Below are 25,172 nucleotides of genomic sequence, written 5' to 3'. Positions count from 1 at the left end.
GGCAGTTTTACATGTTGCTATTGTCTTGCAGCTTTCTTGGTAATACAAACCAGAGGAATGATCAGCTTAGTTCAATTGTATTGATTACAAAAAAAATGTGAAAAGAATTTTTTTTCCATTGCTGTTACTGTCCCCAGAGACTGCACCTGTGTGGAAGGACTTTTAAATGTATTATGTAATACAGCTTTAATACAGCGGCCATTCTGCTTCTATGATCTGATTGTGCCTGGTTAGCACAGATGATGGGAATGTCAGAGTGTCCACCAAAACATTCTATCATCCTCGGCTTGAACAAAGGCAATATGGTCAGCTTTAACTTCTTCCAATTGGCTTTTCTCTCGCTTCTAGTCTTTTGGCCAGCTTTTTCATTACATCTCTCCTCTGTTCTCTCTTTATTCTTACATTCCTAGTTCATCCCAAGATAATCTTTTTACTGTACATTGTATTCAGCCTTCCTGCTGAATAATCCCAGTGCTCATACCCTTCTTCTCCCTGTCTGGAACTCCCTCCCCTATAAAATCTGCCAGACCACAGTTCTTCTCTCCTTCAGAGTCTTCATGAAAATCCTAGATCTTCCAGGAAAAATAGTATCCAATTAATTTACAGCACCCCAGGTCACATCATCCAACAATCACTTTTAAACATGAATATATCAATTTATGACCTCTGTGTATTTATTCCGTTCTTCATCTTAACATCCTTATGCCATGGCAATGGCCAGTTGTATCTGTGTTGTTCTTCCTGCTCCCACACACTGTAAACAATTTATTTCTGTCATCTTCCACATTAAATTATAAGATCTTTGAGGACAGGAACTTCATCTCTTCATTAAATTATCCCAAGCACCTAGACCAGTGCTTGCCCTACAGTGGCTGTGCCATCAATACTATTGATTGGTTGAAGAGAGAAACAGGAAAGCAATAGAGATTTTTTGAAAAGGGAAGTGAGGTGTTCCAAGTGGTGATTTAAGAGAATGACCTAGATTCTTGAATGTAGATATCTTCTAATTACATCGTATTCTCCCCAAGTCCTTAGTACAGTGCTCTGCATATAGTAGATTCTCAGTATATACTACTGATTGATTGAGATATGAAGAAACAAGGGTTTGGACCATGGTCCTAGTCATAAGGTTAGTAGGAGAAGAAGGTCTGAGACATACAGTGAAGGAAAAAGTGACAGGATCTAAAGACCTGTCGGAGGTGAAAGCAGAGAAAAATCAAAGAGGATGCTAAGTTTTCAAACTTCTGGAAAAGAGAGGATGGTGTTGTTTTTGATTGTGATGGGAAAGGTCAAAGGAGGAGGAGGTGATTTAGGAAATAAGATGAGTTGATTGTGTGCTGAATTGAGTTTGTGTTGGTAGGGACATGCTGGAGGTAGGAAAAGATGCAAGAATGTTAACTATGTGAGAGATCTGGACTGGTAAGAGAGATAGTCTGGACACTTATTGTATCATATAATGCGTAAGACGTTCATGCCTTGCTAAAGTATGACTCTACGAGAAGTGATAGCTTCCGGATCATCTTGTTAGATCATATCCTACTAGTTTAAAGCATTGCTTTATAGGTTGGTTCCCCCAGACAGGAAACGATTGGGGGATTGGTGGAGACTGCGGAAGCTGAAGTGCCTGTAGAATTTGCCAGGAGTTTCATAGTTTAAAATGCCCTAGAATCCCTGAAGAAAACAAGAACAGGTTTTTGTTTAAAATGTACACTGTGTATAATTTTCTGTCCAACGGGTTCTGTGTGGTATGACCAATCTTATTTCCACCAACTCATTGTAGCCATGTTTAAGGGTAGAGCAGGGAGCTGGAAAGCTAGTTTAATAATATACCTCTGGTCAGGTCTGAAAAACTGCCAATTCAACAGGCTACAAGTAACATCAAAAGCCCTTGAGTCAGTCATAAAAAAACTGCTCAACATGGCTGACTCTGCCCTGAAAGTCCATCCATAAAAAGACATGCAAATAACATGAACCACAAAGTTATGAGCTAACAATAATCCTGAAGCAGGCTGTGATTATTTCCCATCCATCACCCATAAATTCCTGCACACAACTGAGGACTTCTATCAGTGATGCAAAGTTGAATGCTCTCATTGAATTCCGCTGTCTAGGGAGCACATTGTCTAATTCTGCATGGACAGACAAGGTCGGAGAAAAACAAATTAAAAAAAAAACCTTTGAGTGGCTGACAGCATTGGGGCACCAGTCTGAAGACCTAAAGAGAAGGAACTGCACGTGAGTATTAAGCCTACCACAAATGTCACTTCCAAGTTCTTGAGCAGTTTCATCAGTGTCATCCACACATCAGAACTAGCATTCACTATTGACAGGCCCCTAAACAATGCTCGCCTTAACTCAGCTTCCCTCATTGAGATACCACAACAGCTGTTATATGGGGAGCTGAAGCCATCAAAGAAAACTGAAAGGCTGAGGAAACATTGTAAATATCCTCAGCACTATTCATTGGAAAATGCCATGTCATTGGGGCCAGTGAGAGAGAGGGGACTGGATCCTCGAGCCCTCCCTTTTTTTTCAAAATACTTTTGACAAGTATTTAATAATAATAATAATAATCACTGTGGTATTTGTTAAGCACTTAGGTGCCAGGCAGTGTTCTAAGCGCTAGGTTAGATACAAGCAAATCGGGTTGGACACTGTCACTGCCCCATATGGGGCTCAGAGTTTCAATCCCTATTTTACAGATGAGGTAACTGAGCCAGAGAAGTGAAGTGACTCACCCAAGGTTACACAGGAGACAAGTGGTGAAGCCAGGATTATAACCCACATCCCTCTGAGTCCCAGGCCCATGCTCTACCCACTAGGCCATGCTAATTAAAATTACTATGTCTGGAGGTGGTTTCTGGATTCCTACTGTCTTCTCTCCATCCAACTCAGCTTCCTCTTCCTCTTCCTTTTCCCTTCACTCAGTTCCTCCACCCCAGTTATTTTTTTTATGGTATTTTGTTAAGCACTTACTATGTGTCAGACACTGTACTTTCCTGGATGTCTTTTTTGCTTCTTGGGTCGGAGTGTATCTTCTGGGGATGCAACTGCTGTCATAGACTGAATCCCAAGGTGCCTTTTTGTTGAAGATCTAGCAAGGGGTTGGGGTGAAAGAGAGGCTCCCAACTCTTTAGCCTCTGGAGCTGAAGCAGTAACTGGTTCAAGGCATCTCTCTGCAAGTATCCAGACCAGTTCCCAAGATTCCAGCCAGCAGCATGGGAAACAGCATGGTCTAGCAGTAAGGTCTCAAGCATGGATGTCAGAGGACCTGGTCTCTCCATTCCTGGCCCTGCCACTTGCCTGTTGTGTGGCCTTAGGGAAGTCACTTAACTGCACTGTGCCTCAGGTTCATCACCTGTAAAATGGGGATTCAATTCCTGTCCTACCTAGGCTATGAACCCCATGTAGGAAAGGGATTGTGTCCAACCTAATTGTCTTGAACCTACCCCAGTGCTTGGCACATAGTAAGAGCTTAATAAATACCATCATTGATTGATTGAACCTGGCAGGGCCCCAGAATAGTTCTCTGAATGAAAATTATTATCCTCCTTTTAAGTTTCATTGCTCTCTCTTGAAGTTTATAGCCAGAAGCAACTTGACTTTTCAGGAGTTATCCCATAGAAAAGATTTAACACCTTGATGAAAAATAGACTCAGGATTTCCCCCAAATTAATCTCCCACTGAGCTTAATTTAAATACGGCTTCTCTAACCGTGTCTCATTGGGTGAATTACCATACATCCTGGGCTTTATAGTTACACTTACCTCTTCCATAACATGTTTTCGCTGTTAGTTTTGGTTTGAAATCTCTTAGTGAATCAGGCCATGCTCTTCCAATCAGGCTTGCCTGTCAGGATTCAACGGGATAGGAGTGTCAGGAAAAATGATTGTACACATGTATGCACTGCTAGATTACTACCTCATCTGTAAAATGGGGATTAAGATTGTGAGCCCCACGTGGGACAACCTGATCGCCTTGTATCCCTCCAGCGATTAGAACAGTGCTTTGCACACAGTAAGCGCTTAACAAGTACCATTATTATTATTATTATTACTACAGCTTGAATTTTCTTACAGCATAGGTTCATCAGCAGCATAGAATTTTAGGCCAACAGAATTTGTATGTAAACCATACAAGCAGCATGGCCGAGTGGAAAGAGTACGGGCCTAGAAATGAGGGAACCTGAGTTCTGATGCTGGCTCTGCCTCTTGTCAGTTGTGTGACCTTGAACAAGTCACTTAACTTCTCTGTGCCTCAGTAACATCCTCCATAAAAAGGGGATTACGACTAGGAGCATTTTGTGGGATATGAACTGTGTGCAACCCGAATAGCTTGTATCTATCCCAGTGCTTAGTACAGTGCCTGGCACATAGTAAGTGCTTAACAAATTCCATTTAAAAAAAGCAAACAAATTTGGGGAAATTTCAGGCACAGTACGAGACTCAAAGACTCACCTGCTGTAAGGCATATTACAATCTTTTGGGAAACTTCAGGGATACTCAGACTGGGCTGACATGTGGCAATTAGGAGAGGGGAGGCTCTTTTGGATCCCAGGCTTTGGGAAGATCTTAATGGCTGGAGGCAGGAATCAAAACAACATCAGGCCCTGTGAATAGCAAATGGAGAAGTGCTGCAAAGCGCAACTGCATAGGCATGAAATTGTCAGTTGCACAGCAGTTTTTTCAGGCACATTTGCAAACATGAATATGATCTCCTCTTCAGTAGCATTATCTGGGAAAATGAAAGACAGATTTTACATATCTGTGAGGGAAGATTACATGGAGAAAAGTACACAGTACATGCATTAGCCTACAGACAGAACCCTTTCCCAAGGGATCTTTTTTGTTGTTTTTCAGCATGGGTGATGAGAATAGGCTATCTGCTGTTCTCATTTCGGGGAGCAAATATTACTGACAATCTCAATTCACCAGTAGCCCCATTCTGAGGAATTAAATTTCAGAAGCATAATTCTGTTGTCCTATTTGAGTTACTGATTTTAGAAAATAGCAAGCACCTTTAAAATTATTAAATAGTTTTTTGGCTCCAATCTGGAAAATAAAGTGGTCATAAATGCAACCAAAATTGGTAATAAAATGGTGAATTCTTTTTCCTTTTTCACATTCCCTTATAATGATTGTTTTGGAGCCTTCCATTTATCTCATTATAATCAAATGGTACCAGCATTTGTTTTAATAAGATTCTAATCTCTAGGCCCATCCTTTGCATCAGTGACTTTACACTGTTAATTGCTTTCTTGTCCTCTATTAAGTTGTAGTTTTCCCTGCAAAATACTTCATCCATGTTGCTTCCTGATGCTTTGTATTTTTGAGATACATCATAAACATTATTTCCTCCTATAGCATTAATTTAGCAGTTATCCTGTTAATCTTGAGGACTTTTCATATATTTTGTGCCTATGCAGTGCAGAGCCAGAGAACTAGACAGTATCTACCTCCAACAGAAAGCAGGAGATTCTGTGGCCTGACTCCTCCTCCATATAGCAGAACCTAATGAATTCGTTTATTGTTTTATGGCACCAATTAAAAAGACAAAGGGCTCTATTCTCCCTTTGATGCACACGAGTACTTTCCATTAACATTAATGGGACAAAAGCACATGAATTGAGGAGAATTGCACAGTCATATTTTAATGTGTAAAATAAGGAATGACACTTCTCAGTATTTTTTATTAGAGACTAACCCAGGAAACAAAGAACCCACAAATAGCTTCACCCCCAGATCTTGCCACTCCCGACTATTTTGTACATTAAAGAAAATGAATGAGTAACCTGAACTGGTTCTGTCTTTTAAAAATCAATCCTATATGAATTTGTTATTTTTTAAAAAAAGCTGGCAAAAATGATACAGAAGGATTTCAGTAATGAAAAGCAATTGGGGGATTTGACAAGTCTTTGCTGAAGTACAGTCCTCCGAGACTGAGCTTTGGCAGCTGGGGTGAAACTAGAAATTGGTTTACCTGAAGATCTCTGTATATAGAAGCTACATTTTTGAGGAAGAGTTACTGCCAGTGTCAGACTTATCATCTGACACATTCATCCTGCAATCTAGCAAAATCTGGAAACTGTTTCTGATTCTTCCCCCAGGGATGCCGAATTTCTGATTGTCTTAGCCAAAAACTTCTCTCATTCACTTTTTGAAAGTTTAAAATTTTAGATCCTGTTATCCTTTCATTTTTTTCTTAATTACTTAATTCTTATTTAAAGTGATGCTATCTCCCAATGCTCAGGCAATCTTTCTTTTCAAATACTGTCATGTCGATTTTGCATCTGCACACTGTTTAGTTAAAATTGTTGCTTAGCCTTAAATTTGTATCAAGGATTCTCCTCTCTTCAGGTTCTCTCTTACGTGTGTTTTATTCTGTTCTCCATTTCTTCGACATTTTACGCCATAAACCATAATTGCCAGAATTATTTTTCAGCCCAAACTCATTCCTTCCACAAATCCCTTCCCTGTCTATGGCCATCTCTGCCATTATTCAAACTCACCTTTGACTGGCTATTGCTGAGGTTGGTCCATGCCTTAATTACTTCTTAACTGTTGTGAAACCCTTGCTTTGTAACATTCCTAAACTCTTATATTGTATAGTCTGAGAAAGATAATGTTGCCACCAGACTTTCCTTTTGCATCAGGAAATGAAACTATTTCAGTGCCTTATGTTACCTTTAGGTATCTTGTTTTGAATTCAATTCAGTACTGATTCATTGTTTTCAAAATTGCATAAGGAATTTTCATTTTTCCTTTCTTAAAATGGCATTGTGCATCCCCTTAAAACAGAAGCGAATTTTAGGAGTGATTCGTTCTTTCTACAAATAGCTGTTTGCCTTTTTTGCTGATATTCTGAGTGGTTATTATTTTTAATGACCTTTGATTTATTTTGTGGTCACAATTCATCACATATATAAAATGCATAAATATTAACCTCAATGCATTTGTTGAGGTTTAAATATAATACTGAGATTAATCATTAAAAGGAAGAACCTTAATATTTTAGTTGCTATGTAGTCCTGACAACTTCAGTTCTTGCCCTCTTATTTGTGTGCATTATATTCAAGTCTTTCATTATATCATCCCTTTTCAGTGAGCAATATATATGATACACTTGAGAAGCAGCATGGCTCAGTGGAAGGAGCATGGGCTTTTGAGTCGGAGGTCAGCGTTCTAATCCCGGCTCCCCCACATGTCTGCTCTGTGACCTTGGGCAAGTCATTTAACTTCTCTGAGCCTCAGTTACCTCATCTGTAAAATGGAGATTAAGACTGTGCCCTATGTGGGACAACGTGATCACCTTCTATCTTCCCCAGTTCTTAGAATAGTGCTTCACATATAGTAAGTGCTTAACAAATGCCATTATTTTTATTATTATTATAATACGCTGCTGTATTGGGCAAAATCGTGACATAATAGAAGCTCAAGTTTCTACATTATAAGTACACAAATATAGCATACATGATGAATAAGGATAAAGGGCAGATGGTTCTCTAGGAAAAATTACTCTGACTATATTCAAACACCACTTTTGTGTTCTCGTTAATGGAATTTTTTATTATGGTTTGGCTTGTAATGGCAAGACTGATTCTAGAGTCTACCCTGCACTGCCAAACTGTTAGACACAGAAGCAACCAGGCCTTTTTGTGTATGTAGTGATGCATCAGAATCCTGTTAATGGAGGAGGTGATTTTTTAAATGGCATTTGTTAAGCACTTACTATGTGCCTAGCAGTGTATTATGTGATGGGGTAGGTACAAGATAATCAGGATGGACACAGTCTCTGTCCCACATAAGTCTCACAGTTGGAGAAGCAGTGTGGCTCAGTGGAAAGAGCATGGGCTTTGGAGTCAGAGGTCATGAGTTCAAATCCTGGCTCCACCAATTGTCAGCTGTGTAACTTTGGGCAAGTCACTTAACTTCTCTGTGCCTCAGTTCCCTCATCTGTAAAATAGGGATTAAGACTGTGAGCTGCACGTGGGACAGCCTGATCACCTTGTATCCCCCCAGCGCTTAGAACAGTGCTTTGTACATAGTAAGCACTTAACAAATACTATTATTATTATTATTATTAGTAGTAGTAGTAGTAGTAGTAGTAGTAGTAGTATTTTAATCCCTCTTTTACAGATAACTGAGGCACAGAGAAGTTAAGTGACTTGCCCAAGGTCACCCCGCAGACATGTTGGGTAGGGACCATCTATATGTGGCCAAATTGTACTTTCCAAGTGCTTAGGCCAGTGCTCCGCACGCAGTAAGTACTCAATAAATATGATTGAATGAATGAATGAATGTGGCAGAGCTGGGTTTAGAACCCAGGTCCTTCTGACTCCTAAGCCCATGCTTTATCCATTTATAGAGAGAAGCAGCATGGCATAGTGGAAAGAGCACTGGTTTGGGAGTCAGAGGTCGTAGGTTCTAATCCTGGCTCCACTACTTGTCAGCTGTGTGACTTTGGGCAAGTCACTTGACTTCTGTGGGCCTCAGTTACCTCATCTGTAAAATGAGGATTAAGACTGTGAGCCCCATGTGGGACAACCTGATTACCTTGTATCTTCCTCAGTGCTTAGAGCAGTGCTCGGCACATAGTAAGCACTTAACAAATGCCATCATTATTATTATTGTTACTGTTATTACTGTTACTGGTAGCCCCACATCATGCTTCTCAGCTGACTCAATGCTGCAGTGACAAGACTTCACAATACTTTTATCCGGATGTAATTGCTCAGGGAAGTTATTGTTATAACCAGGGCTTCAGGGGTGTACTTTAGCCTTAAATTTCTGTACAACTCAAAGCCTGTTTTAGGGTACCTCAACTCTCTGGTTATATGCTAAGATCCATGGTTTGTTCTTATAAATTGTTTTTATACCCATTTGACTTGCTGACCACCATGCGTCAAATTTGATATGAAATTGAAGGTTAAAAAGAAGTAGGACTTTAGATTTGACTGACATTCCAAGATGTGTTCATAATTTGGGTGCATATCTGTGTGGATAATTCTAAAAAATTAGAGTCCAAATTAATTTAGGAAGTGTGCTATCTTTACTTGTGTCCCTTTTTATGATTTTGAAAATTATGGCTCGAATCTACTCATCAAAAGCTGTCCTCATTAAAAAGAAAGTAAAGATAAATGTTGAATATTATGAAATCTCCATCGTTCCAAGAAACAGTCATAACTCTGGTGGATATGCAATTACTCTATCCTCAACATTCAATTACCATATTTTTAAAATATAGATGCTCTTTGAACATTGCATATTGAGTACAATTGCCTGAACTATAAAGACTCTCTCCACTGCTCCTTTCAACATAATGAGTCGTGAACTGTGAGCAGATATTTATCATTGTTGTGCCTCTTTAGGAATCTGAGTGATTCTACAGTCCTAGCTTAACTATGCCCCATTCAGTGTAATTCATTGTTTCTGGGAAAAGGTGTATTAACACTTCTGCTTTCAGAGCTGCATAGGTTCTCTTATTGAGGTTTCCACTGAAATAAAATTCAGACCCTCCCCTTTTTTCTAAAACAGTTTGCAGTGCTTTAATTTAAAAAAAAAAGCCTCAGTAAAAAAAAATTAGGTGAAAGTTATATGATTTACTGTCCTCTCTTAATTCTCTTGATAACACTCACCTGTGGGATCATGTTTTTAGGTGTTTTCTTGGTGATATTTTTCATATCCTTCAGGTCTGATTATTTTTGGCCCACCTTTCGGGTCCTAAAATAATTCTCTCATAAAAAATTTACCTCAAGAATTTTCTAAGGCACCTTTCCCCGGCAGCTGCAATTTTCAGGTCTCAAAAATCTGTAAGGGAAATGATCCAAATTGTTTTGTGAACAGTAGAGTACTCCTGCAAACATTTCATTTAATACACTCATTTTGACCTGACTTGTGCCTGATGTTCTGCTGAGTACAGTGGAAAGCAAGTTAATGACCAGGTTTGGTTCTTACCTTCTGGAATTTTTTCATTGAAATCACTAGTGAAGATGTAACTATATGAAGCTGCTCCAGGCCCCAAGCTCTGACTTCTTGCTAGGAGAAAGACTGGTCCCTACTGCTAAAAGAGATGTCATAAAGTAGTGAAAAGATGTACAACTGAGAGTCAGACCACCGGGAATAAATAAAACCAAGAAGGACTTTTGTTTTCCTTAATATGTCACAGTTCATAATAATAATAATAATAATAATAATAATTGTGGTATTTGGTAAGCAGTTACTATGTGCCAGGCACTGTACTAAGTGCTGGGGTGGATACAAGCAAATTGGGTTGGACACAGACCCTGTCCTATGAGGGCCTCACAGTCTCAATCCCCATTTTACAGACAAGGTAACTGAAGCACAGGGAAGTAAAATGACTAGCCCAAGGACACACAGCAGACAAGTGGCAGAGCCGGGATTAGAATCCATGACCTTCCGGCTCCCAGGTCTACGCCATCCTGCTTCTCCGTTCAGCTTCTCTATTAAGAAAAGTCTTTTGCCTGATCAAACAGTTGTACGTAGTGTTTCAGTACAAATTTGCATTTTGTCATAGTTCTGTCTGACCCCAAGATGTGTTCTTGGGAAATGTAGGACCAAGTGTTGCCCCTCACAGTTCAAGGCAGCCGACCATTGAGAGTGGTGGTAGCAACCCAAAGAAAACAAATTGCTTCTTCCATCCTGAGCCAATTCTGACAAATGAGGGAAGCACAACCCAATCAGCACAGAAAATAATGAAGTGAAAATATCTGCCTACTATAAACCAATTAGGTGAAAATGGGCTGTTTCAAACCAGCCTCCAAATTGTCTCTCTGTCCCCTTAAAGCTGTTTCTGTTATTCCTGTTTTCCAGGGCTCCCAAATATTGCTGCTGCCTTTCTTGTCCACCTGCTCCCAACCCCCAAACTATCTTTAGACTCCTAGCTGCACTCCCATAGTTTCACCATCCCAAATACCCTCGTGGCCACAAGAGAATCGGGTCCATAATTTTAGCAGGGTCAGAGTTCTATTGCGAGAGGGTTGCTAGGATCGTTCCTATCGACCAAGTCCTTTCCATAACATCCCAGCCCTTAATTCAACATGGGAGGCAGTGTTAGCCTAGTGGAAAGAGCAGGAGACAAGAGCCAAAAAACCTGGGTTTTATAGAACAGTGCTTGGTACATAGTAAGCGCTTAGCAAATGTCATTATTATTATTTCCCTTGCTCTATGGAAGGACTTGGAGAAGTTGTTTACCCTTCTCTGCCGCAACGCCCTCATGTTTATATTGGGGATAATCATTCAAGAAATCAAGCATGAATATATATTGAATGCTTATTATGTGAAATACAGTAGAATTAATAGACATGACACCTGCCACAAAGGAGTTTACAGGCTCTTTTTCCACCCCAAGACATTGTGAAGAAAACATAAGGTCATGCGTGTGAAGACATTTTGGAAAAAAAAAAACTGCTATACAAGTTCTCTTCCATCCTGAACACAGTCCTGGAACCTGGCTGATCCCTACTTTCCAAACTTGCTACTATCCTGTCTATGTCCTTCCACACTGCACTCAGCTCTTTTCAGGTTCATTCATTCAATCGTATGAATTGAGCGCTTACAGTGTGCGGAGCACTGTACTAAGATTTTTAAGCACAGTCCATCAGACTGATCAACCAACTATATCTGTGTCTCTCCCAGGCCTCCTTCAAAAGATGATCCAGTTTCTAGAGACTCCTCTAGAGTTTCAACTCTAGGCCAGATGGAGAAAATGGTCAGAGTTTCAAGACAATACTGGAAGGATCTAAAGTAAAGGAAAATAAATGACTGATTGGTGAATGATACCATGAGAATGCTCATTTCTTGTTACTGGGGGTCAAGGCTATTGGAGGTCACTTTTGATTTATATAGACCAGGTTCAACACGAGGGGTGGGTGTAGATGGTATCCCCAAGGTTTGTGGCAAGTGGAAATGAGGGGATTTCTAGGTCAAAGCTGGAGCACGTAGGCAGTGAATATGGTCTGGTTTACGTTGGGTAATGAGAGTTATCATCAATCAATCAATGGTATTTGTTGTGTGCATAATGTGTCCAGAGCATTGTGCTAAGCACTTGGGAGAGAACAACAGTGCTCTGCACACAGTAAGCGCTCAATAAATACGATTGATTGATATAGTGCTGATAGACATGATCCATCCTCAGAAGAGGCTCAGTCTAGAAGCAGAGTCAGAAGCAATTTTGGGGGACCATGGCATAGGAGAATACTAGTCATGGGTCATCTTGGGGGTCAGGACTAACAGAAGTAATTCTGGAGGGGTCAGTATGCATCCTTGGTCCCTCATGGATTTTTGTGGAGCCAAGTTCCCCTGGGGATTGTAGATCACTTCATTTCCTTTCCTTCCAGCTTTAAACTGAATTGCCCACTTCCAATTAAGGTGGGAAGCTTCTTGGTTTGCTGTCCATTCTTAACTCAAAATGATAGAGGACATTTTTTTGGTTTCTAAAATTCAATTAGCAAACTTTCTACTTTTAAGTATTGTGATGAACATTTTCAGTGACCACAATTTGAGAAGCAGCGTGGCTCAGTGGAAAGAGCACGGGCTTGGGATTCAGAGGTCATGGGTTTGAATCCCGTCTCCACCACTTATCAGCTGTATGACCTTGGGCAAGCCACTTAACTTGTCTGGGCCTCAGTTCCCTCATCTGTAAAATGGGGATAAAGACTGTGAGCCCCATGTGGGACAACCTGATCACCTTGTATCCCCCCCAGTGCTTAGAACAGTACTGGGCACATAGTAAGCACTTAACAAATACCATCATCATCATTATTATTATTATTATTATTGTAACTGTACTTTAGCCCACAGGAATGTTTGTGTTCAGAAAATCTGGGAACATTGAATTTTGTTATCTGAAACGTACTCTGCAGATGATCTTGAAATTCAGCTATTGTCTGGGTCAGCCAGAAGTGAATGACAGCAGAGATCACCAGGTTCTAGTGACCGTGCTCTTAAGTCAAAATGTGGCACTGAGCCAACATGGGCTGTGTGTTTACGTTATATGTTACCCTGAACCATAAATTGTGACACTTCTCAGAAAGCCAAATCATCTGGGTTTGCTTGGCCAGCAAATTGCTGGTTACCCTAGGGAATTGTGTGAGACCAAAATGTAATTGCACAGGCTTTAAGAGATCTACAAAGCCCTTTATTCCATTAACTCAGCCTATAACCCAGTTCTTTCCTCCCTGTGAATGTGCAATTCCCATTGATTTCAAAGGGAGTTGCATGCCCAGAGAAAGGGAAGAATTGGGCCAATTATCTGCCTAAAGTAGGACATCATTTAAAATACAATTCGAAAGCATTGGCAGGCACATTAATGAGTCGACTTCATATGTTCATCCAAAGGACTTCCTAGTTTGCAATGCAGGCTTTGGAGGGCAAATTTCTTCCTTAAAGCCTCCAGGTCATATTTAAGCTGGGAGTAATTAGATTGTGCAGCACATCACAAACCTCTTCCATTTGTAGTCTCAACTTTGCTGTTAAATGATTTCAAACAGTAAACAATGTATCAACATCCACATTACTGCCAGCAAATAATAGTAGTAAATGCCTACATGCAGATGCCATTAAGCTAGGGGCTAATCAAAGCAACTCAAATAGACAGAGACTCTGTTGAGAAAGAGACATTTGAAAAATGTCCTGTTCCTCAATTGTCTGCTTTTGTAATATAGGAATAATAGATTGAAAACAATTTTGACTCACCCAGATTAGAGGGCAGTAAAATTGTGAGACACTGTTAGGATTGTTTTGGTTGATTGTGACTTTTGAGCATGGTAATGGGAGTCACAGGATCTGGGTTCTTATCCTGGTAATGCCAGTTGTGCAAGTCACTGAACTTCTTTGGGGCTCAGTTTCCTCATGTGTAAAATGGGGATTCACTACCTCTTCTCCATCCCTCCAATAGACGGTGAATCTCTAGGCAGTAAACTGGTAGTGGGAAGGGAACATGTGTACCAACTATGTTATACTGTATTCTCCAGCGCTTAGTACAGTGCTCTGCACACAGTAATTGCTCACTATATATCACTGATGATGATGATCCCATGTACATTAGGGACCATGTCCAACTTCTTTATCTTTACCCCAGCACTTAGTACAGTACTTAGCATATAGTATATGCTTAACAAATACCAAAGTTATTATTCTTATCGTATCCCAAACATGTAACTTTCATTCACTCAGTCATGTTTATTGAGCTCAAAGCACTGTACTGAGAGCTTGGGAGTGTACAACGTAACAATAAATGGACACGTTCCCTGCCCAAAGCGAGTTTACAGTCTGGAGGGGGGAGACAGTATTTCAAATATATTTTTGCTACAGTAATAAGTACTAAGTAAAGTTGGTTCATTTGATGTTTGTGGCCTGCCTGGCCCAGTTATTAATATGACCAGATCAGTAATGACCCAATTCAATCAGTCATGCTGAGTGTAAATAGAATAATAAAATAAATGAGAAGGGAGAATACTGTGTAGCTTTAGTCTCCTTTTGGCAAACACAAATTTGTATTCTCCAGGAGCAGCTGAGAGGGAAGATTCCTTCAGGCCCTTCTACAAACTCCCATTTGTACTCATTTGTGCTTGGAAAGAAGAAAATGTGTCTATGGCAGGAGTCTTGTCTACTAACTCTAGTGTACTCTACCAAGTATGCAGCATGGTCTAGTGGATAGAGCAAGGGCCTGGGAGTCAGAAGGACCTGGGTTCTATTCCTGGCTCTGCCACTTGTCCACTGTGTTGCTTTGGGCAAGTCACTTAACTTCTCTGTGCCTAAGTTATCTGTAATATGGGGATTAAGACTGTGAGCCCTATGTGGGACAGGGACTCTGTCCAACCTGATTAACTTGTATTAACCCGTGCTTAGAACGGTACTTGACACATAGTAAGCTCTTAATGTATACCATAAAAAAATGCTTAGTGGAGTGCTCAGCTAGGAGTACTCGTTCAAGAAATATTCTTAATTGATTGATCCCTAGGAAGCTGCCCTCTTTGGACACAGACGAGGCCAGCAGTAAGGCTTTGCCTGACCATACATGTTAAGTAGGTTCACCCTTTCAGACCCCTTCGATGCTAGCCCCGCCCTCATAAACCTCAGGAGAAAGGAGATTTACAAGTCCCCGGAGGCAGGGCATACACACCTGAACCTGCTTTCTACCTAAGAGGGGATCATAACAATAATGATTATAATTATCATTTTTTATGGTACTTGTTAAGTGTTTGCTGTGTGCCAAGCACTGTTCTAAGCCTTGAAGGTCATACAAGCTAGTCAGGTTGGACACAGCCTGGCATTACTGTCATTTTAGGATTTATTTGGAAATTATCTATGTTCTCTCGGAACATAGAAACAGCTGATATGTAATCCAGAAAAAACCTAAACGTTTCTCCTTTCTCATTATATACCCCCTGCCTATAATGCATGTATATGGAAATTTCTTTATCATAACAGTAACAGGAAAATGTATGGTGATAATTCATAAATATAACGTGTGACATGTCAAACTATAACAGAACATTCTGTTTAAATTACGAAAAATCTTCATTCTGCTGATGAATGGCTCTCTCCTTTGTGTTCAGATTTTTATGAAGTGTATTTGTATGCAGATCTTTAATAGATAAGAGGTCAACAGATTGTGTTTATGCTAACAGAGGCACTGAAATCCTACTTCGAAGCACCAGTAAATATGTCAAGATGAAAACCTCAGCTTCAGAAGTCTCCCCCAGCTTTCCAGATTTTACAGATTGGATCTCCTCACCCACAACAACACTGCTGTCATTCGTTTCTCCTCCTAAACTCATCTTCTCACTGTACACTGCTTACAGCTGCCCAAATCTGACACCTTATTCACGTTATCCCCAGAGCCTGGCTTAGTGAATAGAACATGGGCCTGGGAGTCAGAAAGACATGAGTTCTAATCTTGCCTCTGCTGCTTATCTGCTGTATGACCTTGGGCAAGTCACTTCACATATCTGGGCCTCAGTTACCTCATTTGTAAAATGGGGATTATGACGATTACAACTGTGAGCACCATGTGGGATAGGCACTGTGTCCAACCTGATTAACTTGTATCTACCCCAGCACTTAGAATAGTGTGTGGCACATAGTAAGTGCTTAACAAGTACCATGATTATTATTATTATTAGCTGTCTTCCAAATCTTTCAGACCTCAGCTTTCTCCATTTTCAAAGACCTAAAATCCCATATCCACCAGTAAGTCTTCTCCAACTTCTTATAACCGTGCAAATCTCATTTCCTTTGGCCACCTTTTGCAATTATGCATTTATACCTTAGTCATCTTCACCACTTTTGGGGGGTGGGGGGGCTAGGCTATGTTTACCTTTTCCTCTCCATCTAAACTACTACTATACAGATCCAAGCATTTCTCATATCTCTACTTGACTATTGCATCAGCTTTACTCTCTGACCTTCCTGCCTCCTGTCTCTCCCCAATCTAGTCCACGCTTCACTCTGCTGCCCATTTTTCATTTTTCTAAAAACACCTTTCAGGCCACGTCTCCCCACTCCTCAAAAACATCCAAAGCTCTTTCTGGCCAGGCATCTTGACTTGTGCTTCCTAATTGCTTAGAATAATTCATTGCACTCAGTTCCTAAGAAGTACCCTTGCTGCTACTACTACTACTACTACTGCTGCTGCTACTACTAGTACTACTATTACTACTACTACTACTCTGACTGAAAACCAGAACCTTAGCTAAACTGGAAAACTGACTCTGCTCATGTGGACACACTTGATAAATAAATTATGGGCTTGATAACCCTGGGGGAAGTGGGACCGGATGAGTAATATTTTTTTTAACCTAGCCTCTTAAGTAAAATCCACAGGCCTGAAAATTTCCAAGACTCGGTGCAGAAGCATATTGAATCTTACCATATACCAATTCTTTCTTGGTAAGTTTTTCATGAGAAATAGATGAAACATAGAGAATCTGATCTGTCTTTTTGCAGATGAAATCAGGACCAGAAATATCAAATTTGTGAGCTTCTAATGTCAGGCTAATATAATTTAGTGTGTCCCAAAGAGCTTGCTTTCATCAGTGCTTCCTTCAGTCTCCACTGTTCTTTCTCTCTCCATATTGTTTTCAACTCAGAAACCCAGAATGAATGACAATCATTCTTCTTACAAATTCTTCTGTTATGCAGTGCACACTGTGCAAGTTCTCCTGGGAATCCTGTTGATATGGAAGCTTGCCTCACTGAATTAGCCATGCATTTTGAAGTCTTTCATTGCTCTAGTCTAATGGAGCCCAGGAGTCATTCTAAGCCTCCAGAAAACAGTGGATAGTTTTCTATGGTAAGTCAAAAATTATACCTTTGTGAATAATTCACCTGGCTAATAGGGAATTGGGCAGTGTGTCTATACTAGAATTCAACTCAGAGTTCAAGATCTTCCAGGGGGGTTCCAAAGCAAAAGCAAAATCAGCAGTTTGTTGTGCAAACAGCAAGCCCAACAGCACAAGAAAGTCCAATCTGTTTGTGTGGAGTGGTCAGGTGTAAACTCTTCGTTGGGCTTTTCAGCCACACAAACACGTGTAGGTGGGTGGGTGAGCATCACTATGTGGCAACTTCTTGAGTACAAAAACAAGTATAAATGTGTGTGTGTGTGTGTGTGTGTGAGAGAGAGAGAGACAGAGACAGAGAGAGAGAAACAGTGCAGTCTAGTGGATAGAGCAGGGGCCTAGGAGTCAAAAGGACCTGGGTTGTAATTCTGCTACACCACTTATCTACTCTGTGATCTTGGACAAGTCACTTAACTTCTCTGTGCCTCAGTTACCTCATCTGTAAAATGGGGATTTAGACTGTGAGCCCTATGTGGAACAGGGATTGTGTCCAACCTAATTAGCTCGTATCTACCTCAGCTGGCACATAGTAAGCGCTTAATGAATACCATTAAAAATAAATGTGTGTATATATGTGTTTGTATGTTTGTACACACCACATCTCTGTGTGAAATATACACTTGTGTGAGAGATGTGTGTGAGGGTGTGGGTGTGTAGGAAAGCAGGTTGTCCTTTCACCAGTACTGCTGTTTCCACTGCTCTATAAGCTCTATACTGCCCATACTGATCATCCTTAATAGTATACTTTTCCAAAACTAAAACAGTATATGACTATGGAGGAGTTAGTTTGGTGTTAGACAGGGGCTGGGAGAGGTCTTAGGAATGTAGTTTTCTGTTCTCCTTAGCTATTCCAGCATAGCACAGAGGCTTTTACCTTTCTATTTCCTGCTACCACAGCCATTGGAGTTCATCTTTAATCCAGGTCCATGTGTCTGCTTATTATTATATCATTGTATTGTTATATCCCAAGTATTTAGTACAGTGCTGTGCACATAGTAAGCATTCAATAAATATGATTTAATGAATTTAGTGTCAGAGTAGAAGAATGTGTCTTCTATGATCATGTGAATAAAACCTTCATGAACTAGTATTCACGCTCAACAAGAGCTCTTATTTATTTGTGCTCTGGGTTGAATTAGAACTTCTTCAGCATCAATCAATTCTTTGTATCGCCCCAGTCAACAAAACCACCCGTCTTTGCAGTAATCCCAGTGACACCCATTTAGTCTCGTTATTAGCGTTTATTGAGTACTTACACTGAACAAGGCACCACTAAGCTCTGTATGGAATACAAAAAAAATCCATCAGCGGTATTTATTGAACACTTAGTGAGTACACAGCACCATTCCAAGTACTTGAGAGGGCTCAACAGAGTAAGTAGACATAATCCCTGCCGTGAAAGATTTTACGGTCTAGCGGAGGAATTTACCAGGGCCACATTCTCTAGCCCACAAGGGACTTACAATCCAAGTAGAAGAGAGCAAGCCATACACCAGGAGAGTAAAATAATGCAAACATAATTAAAACAACTTACAGAAGTGAAAATATCGGAGATGAAAAATGTCGTAGCTGAACAGTTGCTTATAAGGGGCAGCCTTCAGTTATGTCCCCACCCAGGTCAATCAATCAGTCAATCAGTGATATTTATTGGGTGCTTACTATGTACATAGCACTGTAGTAAATGTTTGGGAGAATACAGTACAACAGAATTAGCAGACGTGTTCCCTGCCCATAACAAGTTTATAGTCTAGAGAGCCAAGAATCTTGGTTACAAAATGCTGTATGCCTCACAACTTCAGGACATTGACAGGACACAGTGCTTGGCACTGTCAAGCTGTCAGAGTCCCAACGGCCTGGAGATTCCAGCCCCTGTGGTTCTGAGCCGCTCTCAGCCTGTCCATCCTCTTGGTCTCATACGTCCGTCACCTAACCACCATGTTCTAAGCAGCTGCTTTAGACAGATGTCTTTAGACAGATAATTTAGACTTTAGACAGATCATTCAGACAGATAATTGCTCTCCCCCACTTCAAAACCTATTGAAGGCACATCTCCTCCAAGAAGCCTTTCTTTATTAAGCCCTCCTCTCCTCTTTTCCCACTCCCTTCTGCACTGCTCTTACTTGTTCCTTCATTCATCCTCCTTCCCCTCCCCACAGCATATATGTGTTTGTATATATCTAATTAATTTATTTATCTATTTATATTAATGTCTGTCTCCCCCTCCAGACTGTGAGCTTGTTGTGGGCAGGAATGTGTCTGTTGTTATTTTGTACTCTCCCTAGTGCTTAGTACAGTGCTTTGCACACAGTAAGTGCTCAATAAATGTGACTGAATGATTGAATGAATTTAGACAAACTGATAAGGTCCCTTTGTGTGTCAAGGCAGGAACCACCCCATGTCTACTCCCTGGCAGGAAAGCCTGAGGATTGTTATTTACTCTTTTCTTTCTAAATGTATTTGTTGCCAACAGGGCAAAGCAGGCAATCAAACATAAATTGCTACAAGGCAGAATCAGATGACAGGCACATAGCAAGCACTGAGCAGAGAAACCAAGCGTCAAGCCATGGCAATGTTGAAACAGAACTTAACCTCTGGAAGGGGATCTGTTATGGGTATTATTGCCTTGTGGCAGCAAAATCTGAGACTAGCTAATGGGCTAAGGAACAAATTGCAAGCCTCCCAAAATCCAGAGAGGTGCCCTGAGTAGCAGTGTGATCATATGATATCCTTTTGGCTGATATGGGAATGTGGAGCAGAGCAGGGATTAAAAATCTGAAAAGTTCATGCCAAACCTCTCTGGCCAGAGAAAGGTGGCCAGTGATTTTGTTTCTTAATCCCTGGTAATGGATTATACCTATTATCACAAAAGAGCCTTAAATCTCTTCTCAGAGCTATTGTATCAATGATATTGTATGCAATGTGGAAATATTAAGATAATAATAATAACAATAAATTAAAATACTGTGAAGCAGCATGGTGTGGTAGAACAAGCATGGACCTGGGAGTCAGTGGACCTGGATTCTGATCCCATCTTTACCATTATCCTGCTGCGTGACCTGGTGCAAGTCACTCAATTCTCTGGTTCTCGGTTTCTTCATCTTCCTGGTCCCCCTTCCCCATAGACTGTGAGCCCCATATTGGGCAGAGATTGTGTCTGACCTGATTAACCTGTGTCTCCCGAGCACTTAATACAGTGCCTGGCTCATAATAAGAGCTTAACAAATACCATAATAAGCCCACTATACGAGGCATTTCCCCCTCTCAGGAACACACCTGGAGGGTTTCCAGTACTCTACCAGTCTCGACTACAGGAGGGAGAGTCAAGCAGAGGCATATCCATTCCAATCCTTGCTTGGGCAGTGGCTAGTGAATGGAAAGCAATCTGCAGCAAGTCAAACAAACTCACCTATGCCAGGAAAGCAGCGGTATGGGAGAGTCGAGGGCAGAGACTTGTTTATTGCACAGAAGGAGGCGGTGATAAACCACTTCCGTATTTTTACCAAGAAAACTCTATGCATATGCTACCAGAATGATTGCAGATGGAGGTGGGGCGTTCTGGGAGAGATATGTCTGTGGGGTTGCTATGGGTCGGAGATGACTCGACAGCATAAGACAAGACTAGGCATTTGGAAGTAAAGAATAAAAGTAGAAGAAATTACCATTTCTTGAGACTCTTACATGGAGGGTCTTACGAATAAATCCACAATCCACAGAAACCATAGGCATGTGGCAAGGCAGGGATAGCAACCTTTTTTCTTGTTCTCCTTGTCCACAGATGTTGCCTAAATAGTAAGGTTGAGTTCATGACCCTCCTGCAGTTTAAGGTGTTCCCCAGTACCCACATAATATAACTCTGCTACCACTAGGTGTTTTCTTTAAACCTCATCAGATCGAGCTCTTACGTTAGGGATTCATTACATCTCAAACATAAGGATTAAATTTTGAAAGTTGATTTTTTTGGGGTATGGTTTGTGTTATGTGTTTACTACGTGCCAGGCACTGTACTAAGTGCAAGCTAATCAGGTTTGGACACAGTCTGTGTCCCACTTGGGGCTCGAAGTCTTAAGCCCTATTTTACAGATGAGATAACTGAGAGAAGTGAAGTGACTTGCGTAATGTCACACAGCAGACTAGTGGCAGAGCCGATAGAGAAGCAGCATGGCTCAGTGGAAAGAGCATGGGCTTGGGAGTCAGAGGTCATGGGTTCTAATCCCAGCACCCCCACATGTCTACTGTGTGACCTTGGGCAAGTCACTTAACTTCTCTGTGCCTCAGTTACCTCATCTGTAAAATGGGGATTAAGACTGTGAGCCCCACGTGGGACAACATGATCACCTTGTACCCTCCCCAGTGCTTAGAACAGTGCTTCGCACATAGTAAGTGCTTAACAAATGCCATCATTATTATTATTATTAGAACCCAGCTCCATCTGACTCTCAGGACCGAGCTCTATCCATTAGGGCACAGAGTTCATTCTTATACTTGGCATTTTATCATCATCATCATCATCAATCGTATTTATTGAGAGCTTACTTACTGTGTGCAGAGCACTGTACTAAGCGCTTGGGAAGTACAAGTTGGCAACATATAGAGACAGTCCCTACCCAACAGTGGGCTCACAGTCTAAAAGGGGGAGACAGAGAACAAAACCAAACATACTAACAAAATAAAATAAATAGAATTTTATTTAATTCTTTTAAAATGTTCCCTTCTGTAACTGCCTCCAAAGCTATAGAAACAAGGCAGCAGTAAAAACCAAGGTGGTTAGGGACAGACTGTAAAAGGTAAGAGCTGAAGAAGAGTGAGAGGTCAAGCATAATATCGAGTTTATGGGCTTCTGTGATAGGAAGGATGTGTTCACTGCAGCGGGAAACTCGGGTGGAAAAGTGGATTCCAAGAGAAGTTCATGTAGCTGGCTCAGGTCATTAAAATGTAGTTTTCAGTAGCGAAATTGTCTGTTAATGAATTCGATTGAAGGTTTGAAAATATTCCTCAACTTGCTTTGTTTCAAGTGTCCATCCACTTTGAATTTGAAAGGAGCATCTGGAGCCTCCCTGAATTCCATTCTTTGGGTTTGGGGGTATTTAATTGCAGTTCACTTCCAGAAGTCAGTCGTACAGCTTTGTAGTGGTTGTCAACATGGGATCCTTTCTAAGTGCTCATTTTGGAAAGTGTGAACTAACCAGAGTGAACCTCTAGGAAAATGGGACATTTTTTAATTATAATAATAATAATTGTGGTATTTGCTAAGCGCATTCTATGTGCCAGGCACCGTACTAAGCACTGGGGTGGATACAAGCAAATTGGGATGGACACAGTCCCTGTTCCTCATGGGGCTCACAGTCTTAACCCCTGATTAATTACTTAATTACCGAAGAGATAACTGAGGCACAGAGAAGTGAAGTGATTTGCCCAAGGCCAGACAGCAGACAAGTGGCAGAGCTGGGATTAGGGCCCATGACCTTCTTATTCCCAGACCCATGCTGCTTCCCCTGACACACCCACTTTAGCATGTACAATCTGGAGTCAGACACAAACCCTGTGTCCCAGCTCTTTAGGGACATGTGTAGGTGGAAACTGTACCCCATCTTACCCACTTCTCAGAAGTTGTTAATGTGCCCTCACAAAGTCTGCTTGTATTTCTGAAAACTAACCTTCCCTATTAAGAGACAGAAATCAAGTTTATTGTTTCATGTTTCATGGTGCTGCTGTTTTGATCAGAATTATATTTTTATTTGATTTTTATTGTTGCCTTGTTTCTATACTCACTCCCTGAGGCAGTTACAGTAAGGCACATTTTTACCAAAGAAAATAAAATACTAAGTATAAGAATTAACTTTTTAAAATGTGCTCACTGTTTAGGAATGGAATATAAGTTATTGTGAAGAGGTCATTATATTAATTGCTTACTGGATTTTAGGGATAAAGATTACATGCCGAGTAATAAATGCAGTTTTATGTTTATTATACTCAAATTTGCAGCCTAGCTCAAATTCAAGAGGCACTTACCTGATTAGGGATTTAATGCCTGCTTAAGTCTAAAATTAATCAGTCAAATTGAATAAGTGGAATCTGAAGAGTAAATATCTCCACATACTACAGGGTTTTTTTAATGTCACATTAAAAGTTTTGTATAAAGTGTCAAAACAATGAAAAATAACATCAAGTATAGCTAAAGTCCTGTAAAGGATCATGTTCTGCCCAAGAATTCAAGAAATTCCAGTCATACATAAATTAAAAGATTCAGTTAGTGGCCTCTCTTTCCCCCAAATGGTGGTCGTTTCCAGTTTTTATAAAGGAAAAGTGAACTTCCATAGCTTATGGAATCGGTCTTTTGCAGGATAAACTGCAACAGAATCTGTCAATCAAGTGTTCATGACATTATCTGAGGATCTACTCTTCTGTTCACATCTTGGCAGCTCCTTCCTAAATGTCAGCAGTAGTTAGACTGACATCTCCCACTCTTTAACAAATTTCCAGCATCATTATGAAGAAATGTGTTAAGAAATGGCTTAGGCCCCAACACTTGTCATCACTGCAGTCAGAGTCATGAAGAATAACCAAGTCTCAGATCTAAAGGCAACCTATGCTGAGATCTAGAAGCAAGTTGGAGGAAGTGGTTCTTAGGTTTTTCCCCAGCCTATGGAATAGTGTGGGGAAATGCCACAGGATTTCTAGGATGCCCCATTGTTATTGTCAGTGACAGTGCTAATTCATTCATTCATTAATTCATTCAATCGTATGTATTGAGCGCTTACTGTGTGCAAAGCACTGTACTAAGTGCTTGGGAAGTACAAGTCGGCAATACATAGAGACGGTCCCTACTCAACAACAGGCTCACAGTCTTGAAGTGGGAGACAGACGACAAAACAAAACAGGTAGACAGGTGTCAAAATCATCAGAACAAATAGAGATAAAGCTATATGGACATCATTAGCAGAATAAATAGAATAGTAAATATGTACAAGTAAAATAAATAGAGTAATAAATCTGTACAAATGTATATACAAGTGATATGGGGAGGGGAAGGAGGTGGGGCGGGGGGAAAAAGGGGGCTCAGTCTGGGAAGGCCTCCTGGAGAAGGTGAGCGCTCAGGAAGGCTTTGAAGGGAGGAAGAGAGCTAGCTTGGTGGATGTGGGGAGGGAGGGCATTCCAGGCCTGGGGAAGGATGTGGCCGGGGTCGACAGCGGGACAGGCAAGAACGAGGTACAGTGAGGAGGTTAGTGGCAGAGGAGCGGAGGGTGCGGGCTGGGCTGTAGAAGGAGAAAAAGGTGGTGAGGTAGGAGGTAATGTAAATTTACTATAATTTATTAAGATATTTGTTAAGTGTTTACTATATGTCAAGCATTGTTCCAAGCGCTGGGGTAGATGCAAGTTAATCAGGTTGGACAAAGTCCCTGTCATCCATGGGTCTCACAGTCTAAGTGGGAGAATAGGTATTGAATCTCCATTTTACAGTTGAGGAAACTGAGGCACAGATAAGGTAAGTGACTTGCTCAAGGTCACAGAGCAGACAACTGGCATAGCTGGGATTTCTTCTTACAAGAAGAAAGTTAGTGAGAAAAAGTAGATTGTGGTTTATAGGATCTCATAGCTGGGAATAATCAATAAATCTGTAGTGTTTATTGAGTGCCTACTCTTTGCAGAGCACTGTACTAAGCACTTGGAAAAGTACAATACAACAGAGTTGGTAGATATGATCCCTGCCCACAAAGAGCTTACAGTCCTACAGCGGGAGACAAACATTAAAATAGATTAAGCACAAGAAAAGTACTAAATAGATAGGGATAGGGGAAATGGCAGAATCCTAGCC

General features: G+C 40.8%; 1 protein-coding gene and 1 non-coding gene across 2 annotated transcripts in view; both read left to right on the top strand.

Annotated features, from left to right (window-relative positions):
* The window catches only part of ATRNL1 (attractin like 1), a 602,420-nt gene that overhangs the window by 552,535 nt on the left and 24,713 nt on the right, over window positions 1–25,172 (top strand). The window contains exon 29 of the mRNA XM_038758614.1: window positions 2,112–2,235. Within this exon, the coding sequence (XP_038614542.1) occupies window positions 2,112–2,235 (124 nt within the window). The remainder of the gene's footprint in view (window positions 1–2,111; window positions 2,236–25,172) is intronic.
* On the top strand, window positions 20,615–20,752 carry LOC119938857. Its single transcript, XR_005454554.1, has one exon. It is a non-coding gene; the product is annotated as a small nucleolar RNA SNORA7 (small nucleolar RNA).

This window comes from Tachyglossus aculeatus, chromosome 16, assembly GCF_015852505.1.
Source record: "Tachyglossus aculeatus isolate mTacAcu1 chromosome 16, mTacAcu1.pri, whole genome shotgun sequence".
Lineage (NCBI taxonomy): Eukaryota > Metazoa > Chordata > Mammalia > Monotremata > Tachyglossidae > Tachyglossus > Tachyglossus aculeatus.
This window is presented reverse-complemented; position numbering and strand designations above follow the sequence as displayed.